The 24,394-nt window shown below is 42.0% G+C and overlaps 2 protein-coding genes across 5 annotated transcripts in view; both read right to left on the bottom strand.

Moving 5' to 3' along the window:
• Positions 1 to 9,765, bottom strand: part of atp13a2 (ATPase cation transporting 13A2) — a 45,486-nt gene extending 35,721 nt beyond the window's left edge. Inside the window, exons 1-7 of one of the 4 annotated variants that reach the window (XM_024005761.2) lie at positions 9,618 to 9,765; positions 1,421 to 1,503; positions 999 to 1,166; positions 854 to 912; positions 517 to 589; positions 328 to 407; positions 139 to 216 (exon numbers count right to left, since the gene is read on the bottom strand). In XM_024005761.2, coding sequence (XP_023861529.1) covers positions 139 to 216; positions 328 to 407; positions 517 to 589; positions 854 to 912; positions 999 to 1,166; positions 1,421 to 1,503; positions 9,618 to 9,645 — 569 coding nt within the window. In that variant the 5' untranslated portion in view covers positions 9,646 to 9,765. Of the gene's footprint in view, positions 1 to 138; positions 217 to 327; positions 408 to 516; positions 590 to 853; positions 913 to 998; positions 1,167 to 1,420; positions 1,504 to 2,535; positions 2,648 to 9,617 lie in introns of those variants that run through there. The other 3 variants (XM_024005763.2, XM_024005762.2, XM_024005764.2) reach the window with 3 other exon arrangements.
• Positions 9,766 to 10,595: 830 nt separating this feature from the next.
• Positions 10,596 to 14,523, bottom strand: LOC111976377 (succinate dehydrogenase [ubiquinone] iron-sulfur subunit, mitochondrial). Its single transcript, XM_024005167.2, has 8 exons — positions 14,391 to 14,523; positions 13,069 to 13,202; positions 12,851 to 12,936; positions 12,517 to 12,653; positions 12,227 to 12,343; positions 11,754 to 11,855; positions 11,388 to 11,510; positions 10,596 to 11,163 (listed from the first exon to the last, which is right to left on the bottom strand). Exons 1-8 carry the CDS (start codon positions 14,454 to 14,456, stop codon positions 11,059 to 11,061), a joined length of 870 nt encoding a protein of 289 aa, XP_023860935.1. The 5' UTR covers positions 14,457 to 14,523; the 3' UTR covers positions 10,596 to 11,058.
• Between the last annotated feature and the right edge of the window lie 9,871 nt (positions 14,524 to 24,394).

Genomic DNA, 24,394 nt, shown 5'->3' with positions numbered 1-24,394 from the left:
CAAGGGGGGGGGGGGGTGAAGTGTGTGGAAATTAAAGTATGTTTGACGTAAGTGTTTGAGGTAAGCCTTCAAAAAGAACTAGGTCCGAGAGAGGACCCTTGAGGAAAGGGTGTGATCCCATCATGTGGAGCAGTGTACCTGGTGTTCTGCTCCAGGCGACTCAGGCCCTCCCGGAAACGATAAATGTCGGCACATGTCCAGTCCTCATTGAGGACACTGTGGAGGAAGAGGCAACATCAACATTTTATGTTGTTATATATATATAAAAATGCCACTGACTCCAGTCCAACCCAATAGCCCACACCTGTTTACACCCCCATACAGTACCTAACACGACAGAAGGCTCCCTTCCTGGCCATCCATACGTAGCGCAGCCCCTCAAACAGGTAGTAATGCAGCAGCGGTACCTGAAAAGCATTCAGGATGCATAAAAGCTACAGACTTCTCTAGCTGCACCTTCAATACAATTTAATTAAATTCAACTTTGTTCATACAATTTTACTACCCCTTCCTTACCTCCTCTTTGTGTAACTGGACAGTATCTCTCCAGTCTGAACTGTCCTCCGCCTCACTCCCTGCCGGCTCCAAACTACCGAGAGCACAAGGAGAAACACTACATCAGAAGTCAGGACGACCAACATGAGTTGTTACAGAGCAACAGATTCAACTACATACAGGAGTCATTGTACAGGAGTGCATTCCAGCTGACCAATATCCAAACACTGAACATTTGAAAATGAGTGTTTTTTTTTATGGTAGCACTGACAGAGCAATTCTATTATGGCTAATAATATGGAAAATCTTTAATGTCAACATACAACAGATGGTCTGATGATAAAGACGTGTATCTAACCTGCCCTCCTCCAGCTCTTCTGTGAGGACCTCCACGACATACTGCTGTCCGAAACTGTCCTGAGAGAAGATCAAGAATAAAACCATTAACCCAAGTGCTGCTTCCTAAACTACCCAAAAACACTGAATCATGACAATGACATTACCCTCAGAAGCAGAATATCGGCGAAGGCCAGGGGACAGGAGTTGCAGCGAGCAAGGACTCCTAGACGAGGGCGCCAGCGAAACAGCACCAGCAACAGACCCAGGGACAACACGGACCCAATGTGACACAGCCAGACACGCCAGCGCACCCATCTGAACCCCTGGACATCCTGACACACAGACAGAGAGAGCAATCAGAGAAGATGTCATTCATTCAAAAGCAGTACATTGATTTCCAGGTGTCATTTTGCATTGCAGACAAGTTGATATGGAACCCATTGTTCAGCTTTCAGCACCAAATTAAATTTAAATAATAGTCCTCTTTATTGGTGTGGGTTATACTAGTAGCTTTATGCTAAACAGGGAGCAAAGAATTTAAGTAGTCAGTTAACTGATGTTTAATTGATGAGCTAAAGGCTCCTACCATGTGTGTTTCGGGTTTGCGGTGGGGTTCTCTCCTAGGACTAGGGGAGCAGAACCCTCCCGGTGGCTCCTTCTCCGGACTACCTGTGGAACAGGCTTGAGGTTAGTCAACAGACACAGTCAACACAGTGACTGCAAACACAACATAACACTGCACTGCATGTACACACCCATTATGTTAACATTAACAAGGCACACATAAGCTGTAAAAGTCACCAATGTCACACACAGCTCACATGAAAGAAAGGCAAATGTATTACACTAGCAGTATGAATGAATGAACCAATTGGGAATCAGTGTAGGGGGTCCATTCCATTTTTCATTCAATCAACTCAAGTAAGTGAATGTAAACTAAATTAATTAATAGAAAAATTCTTATATATCGGTGTAATCCTTCATTTACACATGAATTGACACGGGTGGGCATATGATTGATGTGGCATAGATACTGAAACAAATAAGAAGGTGTTGTTCCATGCCTAGTTTCAAATGCAGTAGGGTTTATCTATTTGGTTCTACAAGTTAACAAACTCTCATAAATTTTTCAAGATAAAGCTTTTGTAATAAAACAAGGAAGACCAAGGGGTTACAATACTTATTCAGGTTATAGAACATTAGACATTTTGGGGGGGCAAATATTCGTTTAATAAACTATACAGTTACAGTAGATAGCCTATAATTAGTTAAAACTATCCAACTGCTTGCCTGCACAATGTTAAGGTCTATCCATAGCGAAAATAGGATATTTTATAAGCCAACACTTGCCTAGATATTATCATTACCAGTTTATACCAGAAAAAGTCATCTGACAACAGATATATTATTCCCTTGGAAAGACAACCCCTCTCCCCTCAGCAGCCACGACCAGTAAACGATGAAAAAGAGCCCCTTCTGAATAGATCACCATAAGTGCGGTCGAGGTGAGGGTAAAACTAATTTCATCGACTCGAATAGCCTATCGAAATAAATAATACAGTAACAGAAATGTTGGCAATGTTGAAGCTGTTTTGGCTTCCGGGTATACACGTATCAGTAACCTGTTTTAGGTACGATGTAAATATCATCACAGATGTTGGCTTTCTATTTATTTGAAATATCAACGAAAGTAGTACTTACCTTATTTATCTGGTCATAATTATATCCGACACTGTGATTAGAGTGGTTGGCAATGCTATTTTTGCGTCGCGTGTCAAAAGCGCACCTGTGTTTACCTGTCTACGTAGCAATGCTCCGATACGCATGTCTGTCCAGTTTCGCTGTCGAGTTCCGCTAACATTCATTATGGCCTACACACTAACAATAACATGTAGGCCTACGCATGCTGTATTTCCCTCGTTCATTTGAAATACAAACCAAAGAATGTTGAACGTTTTCCTAGTCTAATCTAAATTGTACCACGGTAAAGTCTACACTTGTTGTATTCGGCGCATGTGACAAATACAGTTTGATTTGATTTGTAATACTGGCACACAGTAGTGGCTTCAACTTCTGAGGTCCTATCAGGTGCTAAACACATGGGTATTAGCCTGTCTGGGAAAGTATTGAATTAATTGTCATCTGATTGATTCCTTTGAGAAAGATTTATGGAATGATATTGCATTATTAGGCTACATTGCTTTTATATAGAAACAAAGTCACTATGAGTGGCCTAACATACATTTGTCATCAAATTAATACTGCCAATATCTGGAATTGCCTTTACAATGACCACTTTGTTTCCATACACACCACTTTTGGCTAGCTCCCAAACTTGTTTAGAGGGAACCTGAAAGGAGCATACCACCCTGCATCCCACTGCTGGCTTGCTTTGGAAGCTAAACAGGGTTGGTCCTGGTTAGTCCCTGGATGGGAGACCAGATGCTGCTGGAAGTGGTGTTGGAAGGCCAGTAGAAGGCACTCTTTCCTCTTGTCTAAAAAATATATCCCAGGGCAGTGATTGGGGACATTGCCCTGTGTAGGGTGCTGTCTTTCGGATGGGATGTTAAACAGGTGTCCTGACTCTTTGCGGTCACTGAACGATCCCATGGCACTTATCATAAGAGTAGTGGTGTTAACCCCAGTGTCCTGGCTAAATTCCCAATCTGGCCCTCATAAGGTCACCTAATCATCCCCAGTTTACAATTGGCTCATTCCTTCCCTGTAACTATTCCCCAGGTTGTTGCTGGAATGTGTTCTCAGTCAACTAAAATAAAAAGGGCTGTGGTGGTGCTCTTAGAGCTGATGTTTTTGTTGGTACATAAACCACAGCGTAGTAGTATTTTCTTAGAAAACTACATGCCTTAAGGATTTTACAGAGCGGAAACTGCAACTCAACGGGCTGACCGACATAAAGCAATAGGCCTCTTGGTGCCAGTGTAGGCTAATGTAGTAATATTAGTTTCATTCAAAACATATGAAGCCCACACCAGTCCCTATAAAGTAGAGTTCTCCTGGCTTCAAGTAACTATTCAATTGACATAGCACAAGAATCCTAAACATCTGGATCATGCTGCCTACAGTAGTTTCAGGGCTAACGCAAAGAGGAACTAGGCTATTCTGTTAAGTTTATTATAGTGTGTGTCATCTAGGTCAATGTTAAAATAATCCTGTTCCTCCACACCATTGAGTGAACCAATTAAAAGTTTGATATTTCGTTTTTATATTTTATCTTACCATTGCTCATCTTTTCTTGAATAAAATGTTCACACTAAGTAGCTCATAATGAATGCCCCTAAGTTCCACTTCTTCAGTAAAACCTAATATGTTCATTTCCAGTTGAAGACACAGGAAATGATAGTGCTAAAAGTGACAGCACTGAGCTGAAATCTGAGCTCGCGAGACCTACGAGTACTGAGAGGTAAAACCAGTCATTCCTCCATTTGGAAAGCCCTCAGCAAATGTTAAATCGGACATCATCTCTATCTCCCACACCCAGGAACTCGTAAATCCAGAGTAAGAGAAAAAAATGCTCCTTGCATAAGACTAGGCCCAACTGCCGAGGGTGGTTTTATTTGGACCCTCAAGTTGTTTTGTTGTTGAATTTTCATTGTTGGTCATAAAATACTTTTAAAAACACCAGGAAATCAGCTCCAAGTGATTATAATTTTGTAAATCTGTTCAAGTATTTCCACGCATAATAGAGAAAAGGGATTTTATACGAATGTAAGCAAGGTTTGAAATTATTATGTTTTAGTCAAATATTATATCAGATTGGGCTTCTTGCGGTTAATTTGCAGTCTACAAATGAAATGTTGTCCCACTCTTCAATAGTTGTGTGAAGTTGCTGGATATTGGCTGGAACTGGAATACTCGATCCAGAGCATCCAAAACGTGCTCAATGGGTGACATGTCTGGTGAGTATGCAGGCCATGGAAGAACTGGGACATTTTCCGCTTCCAGGAATTGTGTACAGATCCTTGCAAAACATGAGGTGATGGCGGCGGATGAATGGCAAGACAATGGGCCTCAGGATCTCGTCACGGTATCTCTGTGAGTTCAAATTGCCATCGATAAAATGCAATTGTGTTCGTTGTCTGTAGCTTATGCCTGCTCATACCATAAACCCACCATGTTCACAACGTTGACATCAGCAAACCATTCGCACACACGACACCATACACGTTGTCTGCCATCTGCCTGGCACAGTTCAAACCAGGATTCATCCGTGAAGAACACACTTCTGCAGCCTGCCAGTGGCCATCGAAGGTGAGAATTTTCCCACTGAAGTTGCTTACAACACCGAACTGCAGTCAGGTCAAGACCCTAGTGAGGATGATGAGCTCGCAGATTAGCTTCCCTGAGACGGTTTCTGACAGTTTGTGCAGAAATTCTTCAGTTGTGCAAACCCACAGATTCATCAGCTGTCCGGGTGGCTGGTCTCACGACGATCCCGCAGGTGAAGAATCCGGATGTGGAGGTCCTGGGCTGGCGTGGTTACACGTGGTCTGCAGTTGTGAGGCCGGTTGGACATACTATCAAATTCTCTAAAACTACGTTGGAAGCGGCCTATGTTAGAGAAATAAACATACAATTCTCTGGCAACAGCTCTGGTGTACATTCCTACAGGGAGCATGCCAATTGCACGCTCCCTCAAAACTTGAGACATCTGTGACATTGTTGGACCTGCTGACTAGTGTCCTTGTAGTGTCAGCTGAGAGTCAGGACATTTGGAACTTACATTCACTGGGGAAAATGGTTATAAAACTAGGATTGGGGAGGGTAATCTTTGTCTCATTTATGCCTCATCTGTACATTCGATCAGCCTGAGCAAAGTGCTGCAGACTCACTGATCTATCACCTTGCATTCCAAACAAATATCCTAGCGCACTCATTAGCCTAATGATATGCACATCTGTGCAACGCCTTGCCTTCAGAAGTTGAACCAAAGCCGCTTCTCTAGTTGGAGATAATGAAAAGGCAGTCCAGCCAACTTTTCCTTTAGGCAAAGCATGCAGATCAGTTGCCTAATAAATCGGACTGTGATACCAATTCCTGTTTCCTTACAAGACAGAATATTGAATAAAATTACATTTTAACTTACTCTATCGGTTGTCTGTGCAGTTGGTCCTTCAGCTGGCCGAAATTTTTTATAACATATCCACAGGTATTATTAAATATTATTTGCCCAACTTTTTAGAACACCGGTACTGCCGTTGAAATTTCAATCAATCAATCAAATGTATTTATAAAGCCCTTTTTACAGAAACCCAGCCTAAAACCCCAAAGCAGCAAGCAATGCAGATGTAGAAGCACAGTGGCTAGGAAAAACTCCCTAGAAAGGCAGGAACCTAGGAAGAAACCTAGAGAGGAACCAGGGTCAGAGGGGTGGCCAGTCCTCTTCTGGCTGTGCCGAGTGGAGATTATAAGAGTACAGTGCCTTGCAAAAGTATTCATCGCCCTTGGCGTTTTTCATATTTGGTTGCATTACAACCTGTAATTTTAATAGATTTTTATTTGGATTTCATGTAATGGACATACACAAAATAGTCCAAATTGGTGAAGTGAAAAAAATAACTTGTTACAAAAAAATAAAAAATAATACGGAAAACATGGTGCATGCATGTGTATTCACCCCTTTGCTATGAAGCCCCTAAATAAGATCTGGTGCAACCAATTACCTTCAGAAGTCACATAATTAGTTAGATTGCACACAGGTGGACTTTATTTAAGTGTCACATGATCTGTCACATGATCTCACTATATATAAACCTGTTCTGAAAGGCCACAGACTTCTGTGGAGTCTGCAACACCACTAAGCAAGGGGGACCACCAAGCAAGCAGCACCATGAAGACCAAGGAGCTCTCAAAACAGGTCAGGGACAAAGTTGTGGAGAAGTACAGATCAGGGTTGGGTTAAAAAAAAAAAATCCAAAACTTTGAACATCCCACGGAGCACCATTAAATCCAGTATTAAAAAATTGAAATAATATGGCACCACAACAAACCTGCCAAGAGAGGGCCACCCACCGAAACTCATGGACCAGGGAAGGAGGGCATTAATCAGAGAGGCAACAGAGACCAAAGATAACCCTGAAGGAGCTGCAAAGCTCTACAGCGGAGATTGGAGTATCTGTCCATAGGACCACTTTAAGCCGTACACTCCACAGAGCTGGGCTTTATGGAAGAGTGTCCAGACAAAAAGCCATTGCTTAAAGAAAAAAAATAAGCAAACACGTTTGGTGTTTGCCAAAAGGCATGTGGGAGACTCCCCAAGCATATTGTTGGATTCGGGATAAACTTTGAACATTGAGATATTAAATAAGTGATAGATCAGAAGCATAGAATATAAGGAGTGGAAGAGACTGGGTTTTATGTCAGAAGATAATGGTTTACTGTAGAAAGACAGATGGCTTTGGAATGTGTTGGGTGGACGGGAGGAGATCACAGGATTGCTATAGGGGAGCGGATGGACATCTGTGGATTAGATCGAAGGAGGGGTTGAGGTCAGGTCAGATCCCTTGAAGGGAGTAATAAGGGTTTATTATCCTGTTACCCTTTTCCTGTGGAACCATAGGATGTAAGGATTGGAGAGAAGGAGTGTCTAAAATGGGGTATATATACTTGTGATGGTGAGAAATGTTTTTTGTCTGAATACAGCTGTGTCGACCCTTTGAGAAGAATTAAACTTGGTTAAGCTTCTCTAGTGTCCGTCCGTGAGTTATTTAAGAACCTAACAATATGGAAAAAGGTACTCTGGTCAGATCAAACTAAAAATGAGCTTTTAAGCCATCAAGGAAAACGCTATGTCTGGCGCAAACCCAACACCTCTCATCACCCCCCGAGAACACCATCCCCACGGTGAAGCATGTTGGTGGCAGCATCATGCTGTGGGGATGTTTTTTTATCGCCAGGGACTGGGAAACTGGTCAGAATTGACGGAATGATGGATGGTACTAAATACAGGGAAATTCTTGTGGGGAAACCAGTTTCAGTATTCAAGAGATTTGATACTGGGACGGCGGTTCACCTTCCAGCAGGACAATGACCCTAAGCATACTGCTAAAGCAACACTTGAGTGGTTTAAGGGGAAACATTTAAATGTCTTGCAATGGTCTAGTCAAAGCCCAGACCTCAATCCAATTGAGAATCTGTGGTTTGACTTAAAGATTGTTGTACACCAGCGGAACCCATCCAATTTGAAGGAGTTGGAGCAGTTTTGCCATGAAGAATGGGCAAATATCCCAGTTTCTAGATGTGCCAAGCTTACAGAGACATACTCCAAGAGACTTGCAGCTGTGATTGCTGCAAAAGGTGGCTCTACAAAGTATTGACTTTGGGGGGGTGAATAGTTATGCACGCTCAAGTTTTCTGTGTTCGTGTCTTATTTCTTGTTTGTTTCACAATAAAAAATATTTTGCATCTTTAGTGGTAGGCATGTTGTGTAAATCAAATGATACAAACCCCCCAAAAATATATTTTAATTCCAGGTTGTAAGGCAACAAAATAGGAAAAAAGCCAAGGGGGGGTGAAAACTTTCGCAAGCCACTGTACATGGCTTGCGAATACTGATTGCCCTCATGATTCAGCCCTTACTGGAGAGGCATGGCTGGAGTTATCACATGTTAGCAAATTCAGCTTGTGCTGTTGTAACCATGTCCCATGATCATTTCATCATGAGAGAAAGATTTAGTTGTGCTTGCAGTTTAAAAAAAATCATAATAGTTCCATTTTGTTGAGCTAAACCCTATTCATTCCAAATTAATTATTTATAAAACTGATTGTGTCTTGACAGGTGAGCTGTCAGAAAGAGTTTAAAGCAGGCAACTCCCATAGCTAGACAACACAGAGGTAAACAGCCTGCTGCAGTGTCAGCTAGCTACAACTGTGTTCACAATAAATGGTTCAGCTACTGTTGCTACAGCTGGTCAACACTGACTTTGCACATTTCCCAAAAGCAAAATGTTGGATTAGTTTGTAGCTCAACACCAGTGTTTCCAATACAAATACTGCAGAGAAGCATTCAGCTGCAGATTATGGGTGCCGACTCCGTGTGGTCTGCGAATTTCATAACAGATGCGCTCAGGGTTTAGAAACTCTGTGGTGTCAGTGTGCTAGGCACTAGCTCTTGTCGTCGCACTAGATCTGGTCCAGGGCGTTATATTAACCACTGTTGCTATTGCAGCTAGCTAGTACACACGAGCTAGGCTAGCTAGTTCACGTCACTACTTTAGCTAGCTAGTATACAGTACCTAGCTTCTAATTCTAAATGTTATTTCACCACCTCTGCTGTTGGTGGAAGTAACGCACCATCCTATCTGGCACCAGTCCACATCCTGTCTCATTGAGTTTGTATGAGAAGATATTTACTGGAGCCAGAAATTCAAGAGCTTGCTAGTTACTAGCCGACTCAGCTCAACGATTTATGTTGGAGTTGAGCGGCGATGGTGTGGGCGGAGCTCTGACGTCATAACATTCAGTTATCATCAAAAACTACTGGATTTCAGCACCCAAAGAATAGCCCGCAATTACACAGAACAATGTCATGTGTAATTTCGGGCTATTCTTTGTGCTGAAATAATTTTAATAATTTTAAAAAACGAGTTTTATGTGACGTCTGCACTTCAGTCCGCCCACGCTAGGTACCGCTCAACTCCAACATAAATCGTTGAGTTTAATCAGCTAAATTAGGTAGCTACATACATTAACGTTAGATCCAATGTTCATTCCCCAAGCAGGATTGTCAGGGTGGGGGGGCGTTACTGCCATACTGCAAAACTCACCAAGCGTGTCCATCCTTCCTTTAGTCATGATAATTTAGTAATCGATACCATAATTAGTTGCCAGTCATACAACTGGCAAAATGATGTCTTTGACTAGCACAACAAGTACCCGGTACTAGCGAACCGTTATCTTCCGTTTTGCCTCTCTATCCCGTCATGTGACACACAAACGCATTTCTACGGAAGCCCATGAATAGTGACAATAATAAAACAGAGTTTATTCAACAACAAAAATGTTAATAAATAAATAAGGGTTGGTATGCAATGGGGTTTGTTTTTGTTTATTTTGATAATTAAGCATACTGTATATAATCTGAAAATGACAGGGGAGATCTTTTCGGGGGCGTTGCCACCAAAGTAGAGCCCCACACCTAGACATGAAATCAAATTTTGACATACATCATATTTACGAGATGTAACATAAATTTTTACAAACTCCATTCCCCATGGGACAATGATAAATCATAGTTTTGAAAACATACTTGCATTCTGAGTAGATCTTTGGCTCAAAAACGATTCTAACAGCCATTAACCAGATAAAGTATCAATCCTTTTAAAAATCAACTAAACCATTTCAGTTTCGTTCATGAAACCTATCAATGTGTTACAATGGTAAATTAAAACATCTCCAAAGCCTGTTTTAATTCTACTTCCTTTATTGATAAGCATTTAAATAACATTTAACTGTTTTTCCTTAAAATATTATGTAAAATATGATGTATACATACAGTATATCCAATGAACAAACATCAAATTGTGGTCCAGAGCTCATCATCATCCCATAATGTGGTTATAAGGCTGCACAACATGGGTAGGCAACTAGATTCAGCTGCTGGCTGATTTTTGTAGGAGTGGATGGTCGGGGGTGCCGGAACAGAATTAAAAATCATTTATACACTGCAAATTGACCACAACTAAGCCCAAAAAGAGATTGTATTTGAAAATAGCAATAATTTCAGACCTTGATTACATTGAGATACGATCACATCTTTTTTTATTCATGGCAATACTTGAACAGATTTCCTAAATTAAACACATTTTTTGCTGAATTCCTAGTGGTTTTAGTATTTTTTTCTCCAAAAACTAAAATCCCCCCAAAATCTGAAATACTTGTAGGCCAGTACCTGTTGCCAACCCCTGCTGTACAATCTATACACACACTGAGTAATAAGCTCCATCACCACATCAAACATTACTTTTGTATGTATTTTTAGAAAAAAAAACGTATTTTTCTAGAAGGAGGAGCAGTTATTCCATTTCTCCCTCTGTCCTTTCTCTCCTCTCCTCCAGCACACATTCACTCTCACATATATAAAAGCGGCAGTATCTTCTAGACTGCCTGTATCTTTTTTCATGTGCGAAGCCTAATGAAAAGGACAGACACTGTTGAAAGGCTAATGTGTAATCGAAAGTTCAGTATTAGAGTCATTACTAGTGGATTTCAAGTCCGGTGGTTTTCCACAATGTTCACGGGGTTAATGATTTTCTCTTTATATGTTGCCATCATTTTCTTGATCTCAGCAATAGCCTTTCCTGGGTTGAGTCCCTGTGGAATTAATACAAAATAAAAGGTCAAGAAAGATAGAAAGATGAGTAACATGACAGAAAGGGATTGGCGATAACTACTTTTAAGCTGCATGAGTTGTATAAATGGTCTGAAGTCCATTGTGCTGAACTCTACACTAGTCTTATTACTGTATTTAGAAATGGTGGTTTGGTTTAGCAAAGGAAGGCTAAACCAGATGCAGTCTATTCAGATGTTGAGTGTACCTTGGGGCATGTCTTAGTGCAGTTCATGATTGTGTGACAGCGGTAGAGAGAGAAGGGGTCCTGGAGCTTCGACAGTCGTTCCTCTGTGAACTCATCACGTGAATCAATCATCCAACGATAGGCCTGTTGAGGAGGGAAACACATTAATCAGATTAATTTACTTCATACAGCAATATCATAAAATGCTAATCTCTGGAATGGAGGTGCCAGTCAAACTCATTAGGGGAATCAATCATCCAATTATATGCCTGTTGAAAATGCATTCACACGTCAGCTTTACTTTGATTTCAGACATCGGTTCTCCCTGTCAAAAAAGCAAAAGCATTAAAAAAAGATTCATATATAGACTAAAAATCCAATACATACCTGCATGAGGACAGCAGGGCCCAGATACTTATCTCCATTCCACCAGTAACTAGGGCAGCTGGTGCTACAGCAGGCACAGAGAATGCACTCATACAGACCATCCTGGGAGAGGAGGGCAATTAGAGATCAGATTTATTTTGTCATGAGAACTCCTTGCACTCTAACAATATAACATATGTTCAAATATACAAAGTGGTAAGTTGAAATGCCAGAAAGGTGTGGCAAAGTGTGGTTCACGTGTATAAAATTATTTCCTTCGCAAGTGCAATACAAGGTCTCAATGCAGCAAATTAAATTGGTTCAACTGACTAGATTACTTCAACCCTACGAAATACTACATTGTCCCTTTCTGATATCTTAATCAAATGGGTATATGTACTTGTGTTTCAGACTAGACATGGAAATTGCATATGATGCATTGATAGTTTAACTACTGAAATCTGCTGCCACTGGCCAGGGGATGAAATATGTACCAGCTTTTGCCTGTCTTCCACAGTCTGGTGGTACTGCTCCTTGCCCTCCTGAGACTCATCTTTCTTCTTCAGGAAGGGCTCGATGGACTTGTACTGGGCATAGAAATTACTCATGTCCTGTAGAGGCACACACAATACATGTACACCCTTAGTCAACAAAATATAGGCTACCACATGGTGACTAAATATTGCATTGTTTTATTCAGTGTTTGTCTTTTAGATTTGTTATTTTTTAATGCAGCTATAATAATCAGTATTAATTTACTTCTAAACGTAACCATAATACTCACCGGCACCAGATCTTTGACAACGTACATGTGTGGGAGTGGGTAAATTTTGATCGGTTTGCTGGTATTGATGTCTATTTTGTTTAAGCAGGCCAGTGTGTTGCCTCCGTTGATGTTCATGGCACATGAGCCGCAGATACCTAAAGCAAGATGCATGTATATCACACCACTGAAAAGGACAACCCCACACCAAGGCTCATTTCATATTTCATGACGCTCTATCATTGTAGAATAGGATACACTATATCTATAGGTCTATATTTTATGACTTCTACTTTCCTCCCATACTGATGACACCCACTTTTCTCTCCACTGCAAATTGCTCTTCATGCCTTACCCTCTCTGCAGGAGCGTCTGAATGTGAGCGTGGGGTCCATCTCATTCTTGATTTTAATGAGGGCATCCAAAACCATGGGGCCACAGCTGTAATAGTAGGGAGAAGGATTTGTTAACAATGCAGATATTCATCAATGAGAGCAATTCCATCAATACAGACTATACGCTGACATTGATAGGTTTTAAACAAGTGAAGACCTATACTGTTGTTGTACTTACTTGTTGAGGTCAATTTCATATGTCTGCATGCGTGGCTTATCCCCCATTGTGTCTGGGTCCCAGCGGTAGATCTGGAACTTCTTGATCCTGGGCTCAGATGCCGGGGCGGCTGCGGTCTGTGCATAGCGCACCATCTGGAGACGAGACATAGACAACATGTATCAATGTAGGAGGAATTCAATTTTAAATTAGGCTTACATTATTGTTTTTGGTGTTAAATGCTGGTTTTATTATCTAATACTACTCCCTATATATAGCCATGTTATTTGTACATGTTATTTTTATTCGTTATTCACCATTTACATTTTTTTATCTTATCTTTAACTCTGCATTGTTGGAAAAGGTCCTGTAAGCATTTCACTGTTAGTCTACAGCTGTTGTCTACGAAGCATCTTACAAATAAAATTTTATTTGAATTTGATTCATACAGCTATTTATGGGCTTTGCTTTGATATCAATCGATAGGCAAGACATGGGGTGAGTGAAAGTATACTATACCAGATTTACACAATAGATCAACTGAAATTAAAATGGATTTCAGTCGGACATAAAAATATCTATGTCAAAAAGACACAGAGTTGTATATTCATATGGGGGTTTTACGCTAAAGGAAAATATCTACTTTCATAACAAGGTAGACATTTCCCTCTAGCGGTAGGACATATGTACTGATATGAGTTGTTATATCACCCTCAATTTCAAGTTTCATAACTAACATTTTGGCCACAATACATTCGAAAAGGATACATAAACCTTAAATTAAGAGTAACGCTATTCTTAAAAAATAAATAAATAAATAAATTATGAAAGAAAAAACAATTTAACGATTATATGAAAGAAATCTCTAATCTGAAACACAATTTGCGCAAGTCCTTCACAAAAGATACATAGGCCTATAAACCTAACTGAAACATGCTCTATTTCAAAATCGATTAGGCAAATAATGAATATTTCGTAAATGAATATATTATTATTTAGACTTTAACAAAGTTACTCAAATTAAAGAATAGCTTCTATTTGATTTTTCTACTGTGTTTTACTCTGATGTAAGGTAAACCTCCAATTGACAACAGTTTGTGAGTTTTCTTTTCAGAGGAACTGTCTAGTAAACCATATGAACGACAGCCTACTATTTGAAGCCATGCCATAAACCAGACATGGACCTATTGACAGCTAGTAAAAACACATTGCATGGCCAGGCAAGCAGGTGGTCTACGACTACCCTATTGATAGGGTCTACCTATCCCAGTCATAGGTATTTTCTTTCCATTCACCAACTTCATTATTCTACTCCTTAAAAAAAAGCACACTTCTTTACTTACCATCATCGCCCCAGTGTTCCGTAATGCCACGGCGTTTCGGGCTAAAGAGGTGCACACGACCGACATGCTTATATTTTCAGGTTGAATATTCTAACCGATACAGCGCGGTGCCGGTTCCAGTTTATGTATCTTGTCGCTGTCCCGCCCCAGGCATGACGTCAGTTTATGTCACGACTCAGGAGTAGCCTACTTACTGAAAGCTATGGGTGCACTGCAGGCTATTATGTCAGAGACTCTTTTACAACTCTCGTTGCTTAGACGGGGTGTCGGTTATATACAGTGAGGTCCAAAAGTATTGGGACAGTGACACATTTTTGTTGTTTTGGCTCTGTACTCCAGCACTTTGAATTTGAAATGATACAATGACTGTGAGGTTAAAGTGCAAAATGTCAGCTTTAATATGAGGGTATTTTCATCCATATCGGGTGAACCGTAAAAAAAAAAAAAAAACTCGGACACAACTTTCACTGGGGACATTCTGAAATTGCATGTGATATTTGTGCATCTGTAACTTGCAATAATTTCTAAACTCCTCAAATTAAAAAGGATGACAGTCTGCACTTTAACCTCATAGTCATTGTATAATTTTAAATCCAAAGTGCTGGAGAACAGTGCCAAAACAACAAAAAATGTGTCTGTCCTAATACCTTTGGAGCTCACTGTAGAAGGTTATTATTGTCAGATATAATTGAGGGAAGTGTATGTATTGCTAGCTGCATCCATTGTCAAATTTGAAATCACAATTTAATCAAGGATAGTGAAAATCTCTTGCATTGGTAACTTTGTTGCACTCTTGTGTTGTGCTTTAAGCATATAGCCTACACATGCATATAAAATGTATACCAATGCAATTCTAAGACCACTGCACCACTTGGGAGGCCCAGCATAGCTACCACAGCATTCTGCAGCGATATGCCATCCCATCTGGTTTGCGCTTAGTGGGACTATCATTTGTTTTTCAACAGGACAATGACCCAACACACCTCCAGGCTGTGTAAGGGCAATTTGATCAAGAAGGAGAGTGATGGAGTGCTGCATCAGATGTCCTGGCCTTCACAATCACCCGACCTCAACCCAATTGAGATAGTTTGGGATGAGTTTGACCGCAGAGTGAAGGAAAAGCAGCCAACAAATGCTCAGCATATGTGGGAACTCCTTCAAGACTGTTGGAAAAGCATTCAAAGTGAAGCTGGTTGAGAGAAAGCCAAGTGTACGCAAAGCTGTCAGCAAGGCAAAGGGTGGTGTCACGTTCCTGACCTTATTTTCCTTTGTTTAGTCTTGTTTAGTTGGTCAGGACGTGAGCTGGGTGGGCATTCTATGTTATGTGTTTCTATGTTGGGTTCATTCAACTAGCCTGATATGGTTCTCAATCAGGGGCAGGTGTTTTACGTTTCCTCTGATTGAGAACCATATTAAGGTAGGCTGTTCTCACTGTTTGTTTGTGGGTGATTGTTGCTGTGTCTGTGTTTGTTCGCCACACGGTACTGTTTCGTTTCGTTCGTTTGTTCCTTCCTGTTCGTGCGTTCATTTTTATATGTTCTCAAGTTCAGGTCTGTTCACGTCGTTTATTGTTTTGTAGTTTGTTTAAGTGTTTTTCCGTCTTCGTTTACATAATAAATAACTATGTATTCAAACCACGCTGCATATTGGTCCGATCCTTGCTCCTCCTCAGACGAGGAGGAAGACGAGCGTTACAGGTGGCTACTTTGAAGAATCTCAAATATAAAATATATTTTGATTTGCTTTACACTTCTTTGGTTACTACATGATTCCATGTGTTATTTCATAGTTTTGATGTCTTCACTGTTATTCTACAATGTAAAAAATAGTACAAATAAAGACAGAATGAGGAGGTGTGTCTAAACTTTTGACTGGTACTGTACATATTCAGGTTATCGTGGATGTTTAAAGAGTCTGTGATTATAGACATCCTAAAATCTATATATCCCCTAATTCTTATTTATTGTATTATATTGATGGTCACCACCATCACTTCATGTGTGTTGCTGTGCTCAAACAATTTCATAATCTCTCCTCAAGAAGGTAGACCTATTCCACTTACCCAGCCTAGTGTGCCTAAATGGTTGACAATGTAATATGTGCCTTATTAAACTATGTACACTGGGATGAACTTAGTTGTATTACATGCGGTTGCATAACAACCATCTATCCATCTCCTTGCATTGGCATGCTGTGCCCAAACCCCATGGCATACCATTTTGTCAACAGAGCATACTTAAAGAATACCCATTACACTCTGGCTGGTCTGGAGAGAGCCATTGCCACACACCACCAGAGATAAGCGTAGTGAACAGTGTGTATGTCATGGTTCCTCCTGGCACCATATTTCATGATTGTGTCCCTGTTAAAATAAGTGTGCTTTCTGTGGTCCTTTGCAGAAGCTTTAATTGTTCACTGTGTGCGTTCATTTCTGTCATGAGAATTATGTTCTAGATGTTCATAAACCAATTCAATTAAACTACTAATGTCTGCTAATCAGGATTTGTAAGATACTGATTGAAATGAAACAGACGGAGGCCCAGCTAAAATAGTCAATAAGGTTTATTCATGGGCGCGCTGGTTAGTTGTACAAAACCATTCATTTTATACTAGCTCCTTACGCACATACTCTTGCACACAAACAGAATTCATATGCACATACATTTGCACACAAACAGTAGGTATCCTACGCACACACTGTCCTGCTACCCAGCCGACAAAGATTAGGGACCGTGAGAATCACTCCCTGTCCTTTCCCAAATCTCTCAGAGGCCCCTAGCCAAGGTCGACACCGAATCTTGCTCAGACAGTCTGTGTTTAAGACACTTTAGAGACATATTGTACAGTTTATATTATTTTACCCTAATTCTGACTAAAACTACACACCTCATTAATTATACTTAGTTCAAGTTTGAAAGTACATTTCCTGCTATTCTACACATTTTGCCATGGAATGTAGCGAAAAAAATATAACTATTTCAAAGCTAATTTCCTGCTATTCTAAACATTTTGTGGAGAGAAATGTTTGCCGTTTTGAATATGATATCTGAGTAAGAGTGATTAACAAAATCAATAGGGGCCCTCCGGTCAGTAATTCCACCTTGATTACTTCCATGATTAAGTTTAGGTAGCAGGCCGCTAGACTAATTTACCAATAAAAAATGTAGCTGACATGGGCTAATTGAGTGACTGTCAGTGACTAACATAACGAGAAAAACTGCTGATGCACAACCAAATTTTGAAATTGCACCTTGTGTATTCTACAACAGTAAGCTGAGACCCCGGCTGATTGATCTGTTGCCCATCCCTGATCTAGACCTATGGCCTGCTGTTGCATATATGGGGGTGTATATTAAGCCAATAAATGTCAGTTTGTCATTGGCGCCTGTATGGCACATACGGTCATCCTGTGTACATTAACCTTGTCCCCTGGCTAATGAGACTAGTGTACATTAATCAGTACTTTTGAGGAACAGATGTCCAAAGCTTGCGACTCATTACAGTAAAAATCTTGAAGCTAAATAATTAATGTTGTTCCCCAAAGGAACAGCCAAACTCATAGTATCAAGTTACAAACTGAAAGAGAAGTGTCTTAATTGTGTTTCCACCTCAACTCTATAGGCCATGCGAAAGAGGCACTTGATCTGGCAAGCATGCAAGAGCAGTTGGTACAGCTGGAGCATTAGAGTAAACTGAAGGTGGGTCACTTTCAAATGTCTGGTTATTAGGTTTATCCATCAAATTGTTGTGAGCATATATTGAGTAGTGACTTTATTTTTATCAAGTTTGGCATGAAATGGAACTGTTAAATTATATGCAATGTCTGGCTTTTATACATCCTTTCCATAATGAATCAGCAACGATCAGGGTGGGGACAGGCATGTAGACCCATTATCTCATGGGACTTTTTTTTTCTTGTGACAGGTAGGCCAACATTTGGTGCAGCATAGTCTATGCTACAGTAATATAAAGACCGAATGCTTGTCTAATTTACCCATCTCCATCTGTCTTTACATTTTTAAATTGCAGCTGCATTGTTTTAAAACGGCCTCTCTCACAGTCTATCTCGCCATCAACTCCATTCAAAATGTGCAACCAAAATAGATCTTACTGTTCTTTTTTTTATTAACCTTCCTTTAACCAGGAAAAGCCCTTTTTCAAGGGAGAACTTGCCAATAGGCAACTACAATCAATACATTACAGAATTAAAACATACAACAATACAACATGATCCAGACTAAAAAAAGCATTATTAAAAGCATTATTAAAGCATATTTTAAATTCATTCAGTGGCACTAACATATCTAGATGAAGCATGGATTGTAGACTATTCCATGCCTCTAGTGCACAAGAAGAGAAGGCAGTCTTAACTAATACTGTGAATATCCTGGGGACTTTAAGTACAGTAGCAACCACCTAGTAGACCAGGTATAGTAACTGCTGGTGGTGAAGGTGACCAGACTAGAGGGAGTTTACCCAAGAGGGCTTTGTACGCTACAAATAAGCTACAAATGTAGCTTAGTGTGCATATAAAGTGAAGGCCAACCTACCATTTGGTACAATGTGCAATGGTGGGTGAGTGACTTGGCATTTGTAATAAAGTGCAAGGATGCATGATAAACAGAGTCCAGTCCCTGTAAGACGGAAGAGGTGCCATACATATATAACAAGTCACCGTAATCAATTACAGAGAGAAAAGTGGCCTGAACAAGCTTCTTTCTTTCCCTAAGCCGAAAGCAAGCCTTATTATGAAATAAAAACCCAATTTCAATTTAAGCTTCCTCACAAGATTATCCATATGAACTTTAAAAGGACAACTTGTTATCGAACCATATACCTAGGTATTTGTAGGATGTTTTTTGTACATTCGAGACCAGTTAGAAACCATAAAGGGAGGCCTGGAGTGACTGAAAAGCAGTCTGGAGCTCTTCAACAACCTGAACCAGAGAAGGAGCACATGAATATATGACTATCCTCTGCATAGAGATGTAACTTTGCTGGTTGTATCCCATTTCCCAGTTCATTAATAAAAATTGAGAACAACACAGGAGCTAAAATGGAACCCTGGGGCACACCTCTATTAATCTCAAGAAAGCTAGATTTGTGATTGTCAGTATATATACACATTGTGTTCGGTCAGAAAGATAGTTCCTAAACCAATTTACTGCCCCTTCACTGAAACCAATGTTACTGAGTCTAGCTAGCAAGAATTCATGGTCAACTGAATCAAATGCCTTTGATACATTAACAAACTGAGCAGCACAACGTTTCTTTTTATCAAGTGCATTTGCCACTGCCATAGCTGCAGTTGTGGTGCTGTGCCCCGATCTAAAGCCAGACTGAACCACGATCAGTATGTTCTTTTCAATTAAGATGTTTTTTTAACCGAGTTCACTAGGGATTCATAAACCTTGGCCAGGATAGGGAGTTTGGAGATAGTACGACAGTTATTAGCATCTGAGGGATCTCCACCCTTTAGCAGTGGGAGGACATAAGCTGATTTCCAAATGCTGGGTATGGAATTGGTCATGAGACTGAAGTTGAGAATGTGAACCAGAGGTTCAGTAATAATACCAGCTGCTATGTTTAAGAGGTAGGGATCCAGGTTGTCTGGACCTGCAGACTTTTTACTGTCTATTGCCTTTAGTGCTTTATAGACCTCAGCATAAGAAACAGGCTCAAAGTTAAAATGGTTCACATAAGAACCTATATATATATATATATATATATATATACAGTGGGGCAAAAAAGTATTTAGTCAGCCACCAATTGTGCAAGTTCTCCCACTTAAAAAGATGAGGCCTGTAATTTTCATCATATGTACACTTCAACTATTACAGACAAAATGAGAAAAAAAAATCCAGAAAATCACATTGTAGGATTTTTAATGAATTTATTTTCAAATTATGGTGGAAAATAAGTATTTGGTCAATAACAAAAGTTTCTCAATACTTTGTTATATACCCTTTGTTGGCAATGACAGAGGTCAAACATTTTCTGTAAGTCTTCACAAGGTTTTCACACACTGTGTCACGATCGTCTACTGAAGAGAGTGAGGACCAAGGCGCAGCGCGTGAAAAGAACATCTTCTTTTATTCAGAAGAGAGAAAACATGAAACGAACACTATACATAAACTAAACAAACGACCGTGAAGCTATAAACGTTGTGCACACACACACAGGCTACAAACGTTCAAACATAGACAATTACCCACAAACACCTAAAACCTATGGCTACCTTAAATATGGCTCCCAATCAGAGACAACAATAACCAGCTGTCTCTGATTGAGAACCAAATCAGGTAACCATAGACTTTCCTAAACACCTACACTCAACCATAGACAATCCTAGACACATACACTCAACACAAACCCATACACTAAAACCAACACCCCCTTTACCATAATAAACACCCAAAACACAAACATACCCCATGTCACACCCTGACCTAACTAAAATAATAAAGAAAACAAAGAATACTAAGGCCAGGGCGTGACATAAACCCCCCCTTAAGGTGCGAACTCCGGGCGCACCAGCACATAGTCTAGGGGAGGGTCTGGGTGGGCGTCCGTCCACGGCGGCAGCTCCGGCACTGGTCGTGGTCCCCACCCCACCATAGTCACTACCCGCTTTCTTAAACCCACTGGAATAAGGGGCAGCACCGGACTAAGAAGCAGCACCGGACTAAGGGGCAGCACCGGACTAAGGGGCAGCACCGGACTAAGGGACAGCACCGGATAAGGGGACAGCACCGGGATAAGGGACAGACAGGATAAGGGCAGCACCAGGATAAGGGGCAGCACCAGGATAAGGGGCAGCACCAGGATAAGGGGCAGACCAGGCTAAGGGGCAGCTCCGGACTGAGGAACGGATCCTGGCTGGACGGCTCTGGCGGATCCTGGCTGTACGGCTCATGGCTGGCTGACGGATCTGGCTGCTCATGGCTGGCTGACAGATCTGGCTGCTCATGGCCGGCTGACGGATCTGGCCGCTCATGGCGGCTGACGGATCTGGCGCTCATGGCGGCTGACGGATCTGGCCGCTCATGGCGGCTGACGGATCTGGCGTATGGGCTGACGGTCTGGACGCTCATGGCCGGCTGACGGTTCTGGACGCTCATGGCCGGCTGACGGCTCTGGACGCTCATGGCCGGCTGACGGCTCTGGAGCTCATGGCGGCTGACGGCTCTGGACGCTCATGGCGGGCTGACGGCTCTGGACGCTCATGGCGGCTGAGACGGCTCTGGACGCTCATGGCCGGCTGACGCTCTGGAGCTCTGGCCACTGGCGGCTTGGCAGATCCTGTCTGGTTGGCGGCTCTGGCAGATCCTGTCTGGTTGGCGGCTCGGCAGATCCTGTCTGGTTGGCGGCTCTGGCAGATCTGTCTGGTTGGCGGTCTGCAGATCCTGTCTGGTTGGCGGCTCTGGCAGATCCTGTCTGGTTGGCGGCTCTGGCAGATCCTGACTGACGAATGGCTCTAGCGGCTCCTGACTGATGATCGGCTCTGACGGTCGGGACAGACGGCGGTTCTAACGGCACTGGGCAGACGGATGGCTCAGATGGCGCTGGGGAGACGGATGCTCAGATGGGCTGGGGAGACGGATGGTCAGATGGCGCTGGGGAGACGGATGGCTCAGATGGCGATGGGGAGACGGATGGCTCTGGCCGGATAAGGCGCACTGTAGACCTGGTGCGTGGTGCCGGAACTGGAGGCACCGGGCTAAGGACACGCACCTTCAGGCTAGTGCGGGGAGAAGGAACAGGGCATACTGGACCCTGGATACGCACATTAGGCCTAGTGCGTGGTGCGGACTGGTGGTACCGGGTGGGGACACGCACTTCAAGGCTAGTGCGGGGAGCAGGAACCGGGCATACTGGACCCTGGATACGCACATTAGGCCTAGTGCGTGGTGCCGGCACTGGTGGCCGGGCTGGGGCACGCACCATTGGACGAGTGGTGGAGGAGCAAGGGCTTGGAGACACACTGGAAGCCGGTGCGTGGTGTAGGCACTGGTGGACTGGACTGGGGGGGAGGTGGCGCCGGAAATACCGGACCGTGCAGGCGTACTGGCTCCCTTGAGCACCGAGCCTGCCCAACCTTACCTGGTTGAATGCCCCGTCGCCCGACCAGTGGCGGGGAGGTGGAATACCCGCACCGGGTATGTAGGCGAACGGGGACATGATGGGCGTAGGTCTGGGTGCATGTGTTATAGCAGTCGGATCCTCGATGGATGACCAGCTAGGAAGACCAGCCGGGTAGACCGGCTGTTCATACTGCGATTTGAGATTAACCGGACTATCACGGCTATGCAGTTGGTCAACTGCAACACTGAGCTGGAGGAGATCAACAGGTGTGTACGGGGTAGTGAATATGATGGGATGGGCTTCGGGTATCGCCATTGGTACTTCGGTGAGAGGACTGCTGGTGGACAGGGTAAGCAGTTATAGTGGTCGACTCTACTGCGTAGATAGGTCTATGCGGATGTACTGAGGGCATTGTGAGTAGTACAAAGACTGAACATTGCATCTGTTTACCACGTGTATCTATGAGGGCAATGTACGCGACCGTAGAAGCATCCGTGGGTAAGCTTTGTGTGGCGCAGGTCTTTTAGCTTCTACGTGTACCCGTCCATTCAATGCGAGTTGGCACTAGGTAATATTCTGAAACTCCCGACTAACATAGCATTTGTGAAGGTGAGAGAGGGGTTACTATTCTGAGTAAAAAATGGTGCGACAGCTTGTGTGCTCAAGTTGGGCGTGCTAAATGCAGTAGGGAAGAGGAATGTGAACGTATTCGTTAAGACCCGAGAGATGCTCGTGCCTTTGCACGTTCTTCACGAGTGTGAGAGACTGTATTTATCTTCGGTGGAGACTTACCCATGGATGATCCATCAGACAACCGGTTGGTTGCTCAAGGTATCTCTGCTTCATACCACTCTTCCTCCTGATTCTGGAGAGTGATAGAAGCTCATGATGATTGGGATCTGTCTGTCTGAACAATGAGCTTGTCAGGCTTCTCGCTTTGGTGGGTCGTAGCTATTTATTTTTAGTCTCGATCGTAAGTGATAGAAGTTAGTAGTAGGAGGAGATGTGAACGATCAACATAAGCAGATGAGGGGATTAAATATAGTTACACCTAGTCCTTGTTTATTAACGAGAAGATGAAGCATGCTCAAAAGAACTATCTAAGACACTATAAGTCTTAAAAAACAAATGCACACCGTAGAGGCTATAATTACCAAATAATTGATGGTGTGGTGACATTCTTATGAGCAACATCACAAGGAGTAGAAAAACGTAAGATTAGGACTAATTAACAAAAACCACTACGTAAGCTATGCTAAGATATGAATTGAGCTCGTAAATATTTCACAGAAGCACAATCTGATTAACTCGATATTCAGTCACGGGGTGACTGTGCATACATTTGATTGAGGAAGGAAGGAATTTAGGGTAATGGACTTTCGTGAAACTGGGATAGGGGACAAACGACTATAAGTTAGTCGAAAGGCTCGGATAAGACGTGAGTCGTTTATCACAATAAATTACAACCAGGACTAGTCATAAAACGCCAGCGCTTTTTAACATCAAATAGACAACACTTTCAAGACAACGTAAACATACTCAACGCGCATGATCATCTGAGTACTATATAAGAGCTATTGTAGTAAATTATGAAAGACAAGGGCTAGTTTTGCTGAAGACTGAATATCGGTCTCGACGTATGAAAGGGTATATATCGTTAAATGAAAACCAAAGAATTAGTCTAAGTTGGAAATAGTGGTGTGACTAAAAGCCAACGATAGTGTGAGATGGTTATTTTAGTGGTCTACTCTTTTATCGCAGAATACATTGCTGTCTAGATTGAGTGATGGCTTGGTTTGTGGGGGCGGGTGACTAGGGCACCACGGAGTTTCAATCTCCTCAAAGAGAGTAGTCTTTTAAGTGGTGTGGGAGATATATGGTATGGATAGTACAATGGCTTTGGCAGTTAGTGAATTCTG

Source organism: Salvelinus sp. IW2-2015, linkage group LG17, assembly GCF_002910315.2.
Source record: "Salvelinus sp. IW2-2015 linkage group LG17, ASM291031v2, whole genome shotgun sequence".
Lineage (NCBI taxonomy): Eukaryota > Metazoa > Chordata > Actinopteri > Salmoniformes > Salmonidae > Salvelinus > Salvelinus sp. IW2-2015.
Note: the sequence above shows the minus strand (reverse complement) of the source record. Positions and strands in the feature narration are given on the sequence as shown.

Excerpts from the sequence above, each read along its gene's own strand:
- LOC111976377 (XM_024005167.2), bottom strand. The coding sequence starts at position 14,456 with ATGTCGGTCGTGTGCACCTCTTTAGCCCGAAACGCCGTGGCATTACGG. Across the intron at positions 12,654-12,850 it reads CAGACGCTCCTGCAGAGAGG|GTATCTGCGGCTCATGTGCC; the intron begins GTAAGGCATGAA and ends ATCTTGCTTTAG. Across the intron at positions 11,856-12,226 it reads TGGAAGACAGGCAAAAGCTG|GATGGTCTGTATGAGTGCAT; the intron begins GTACATATTTCA and ends CTCCTCTCCCAG.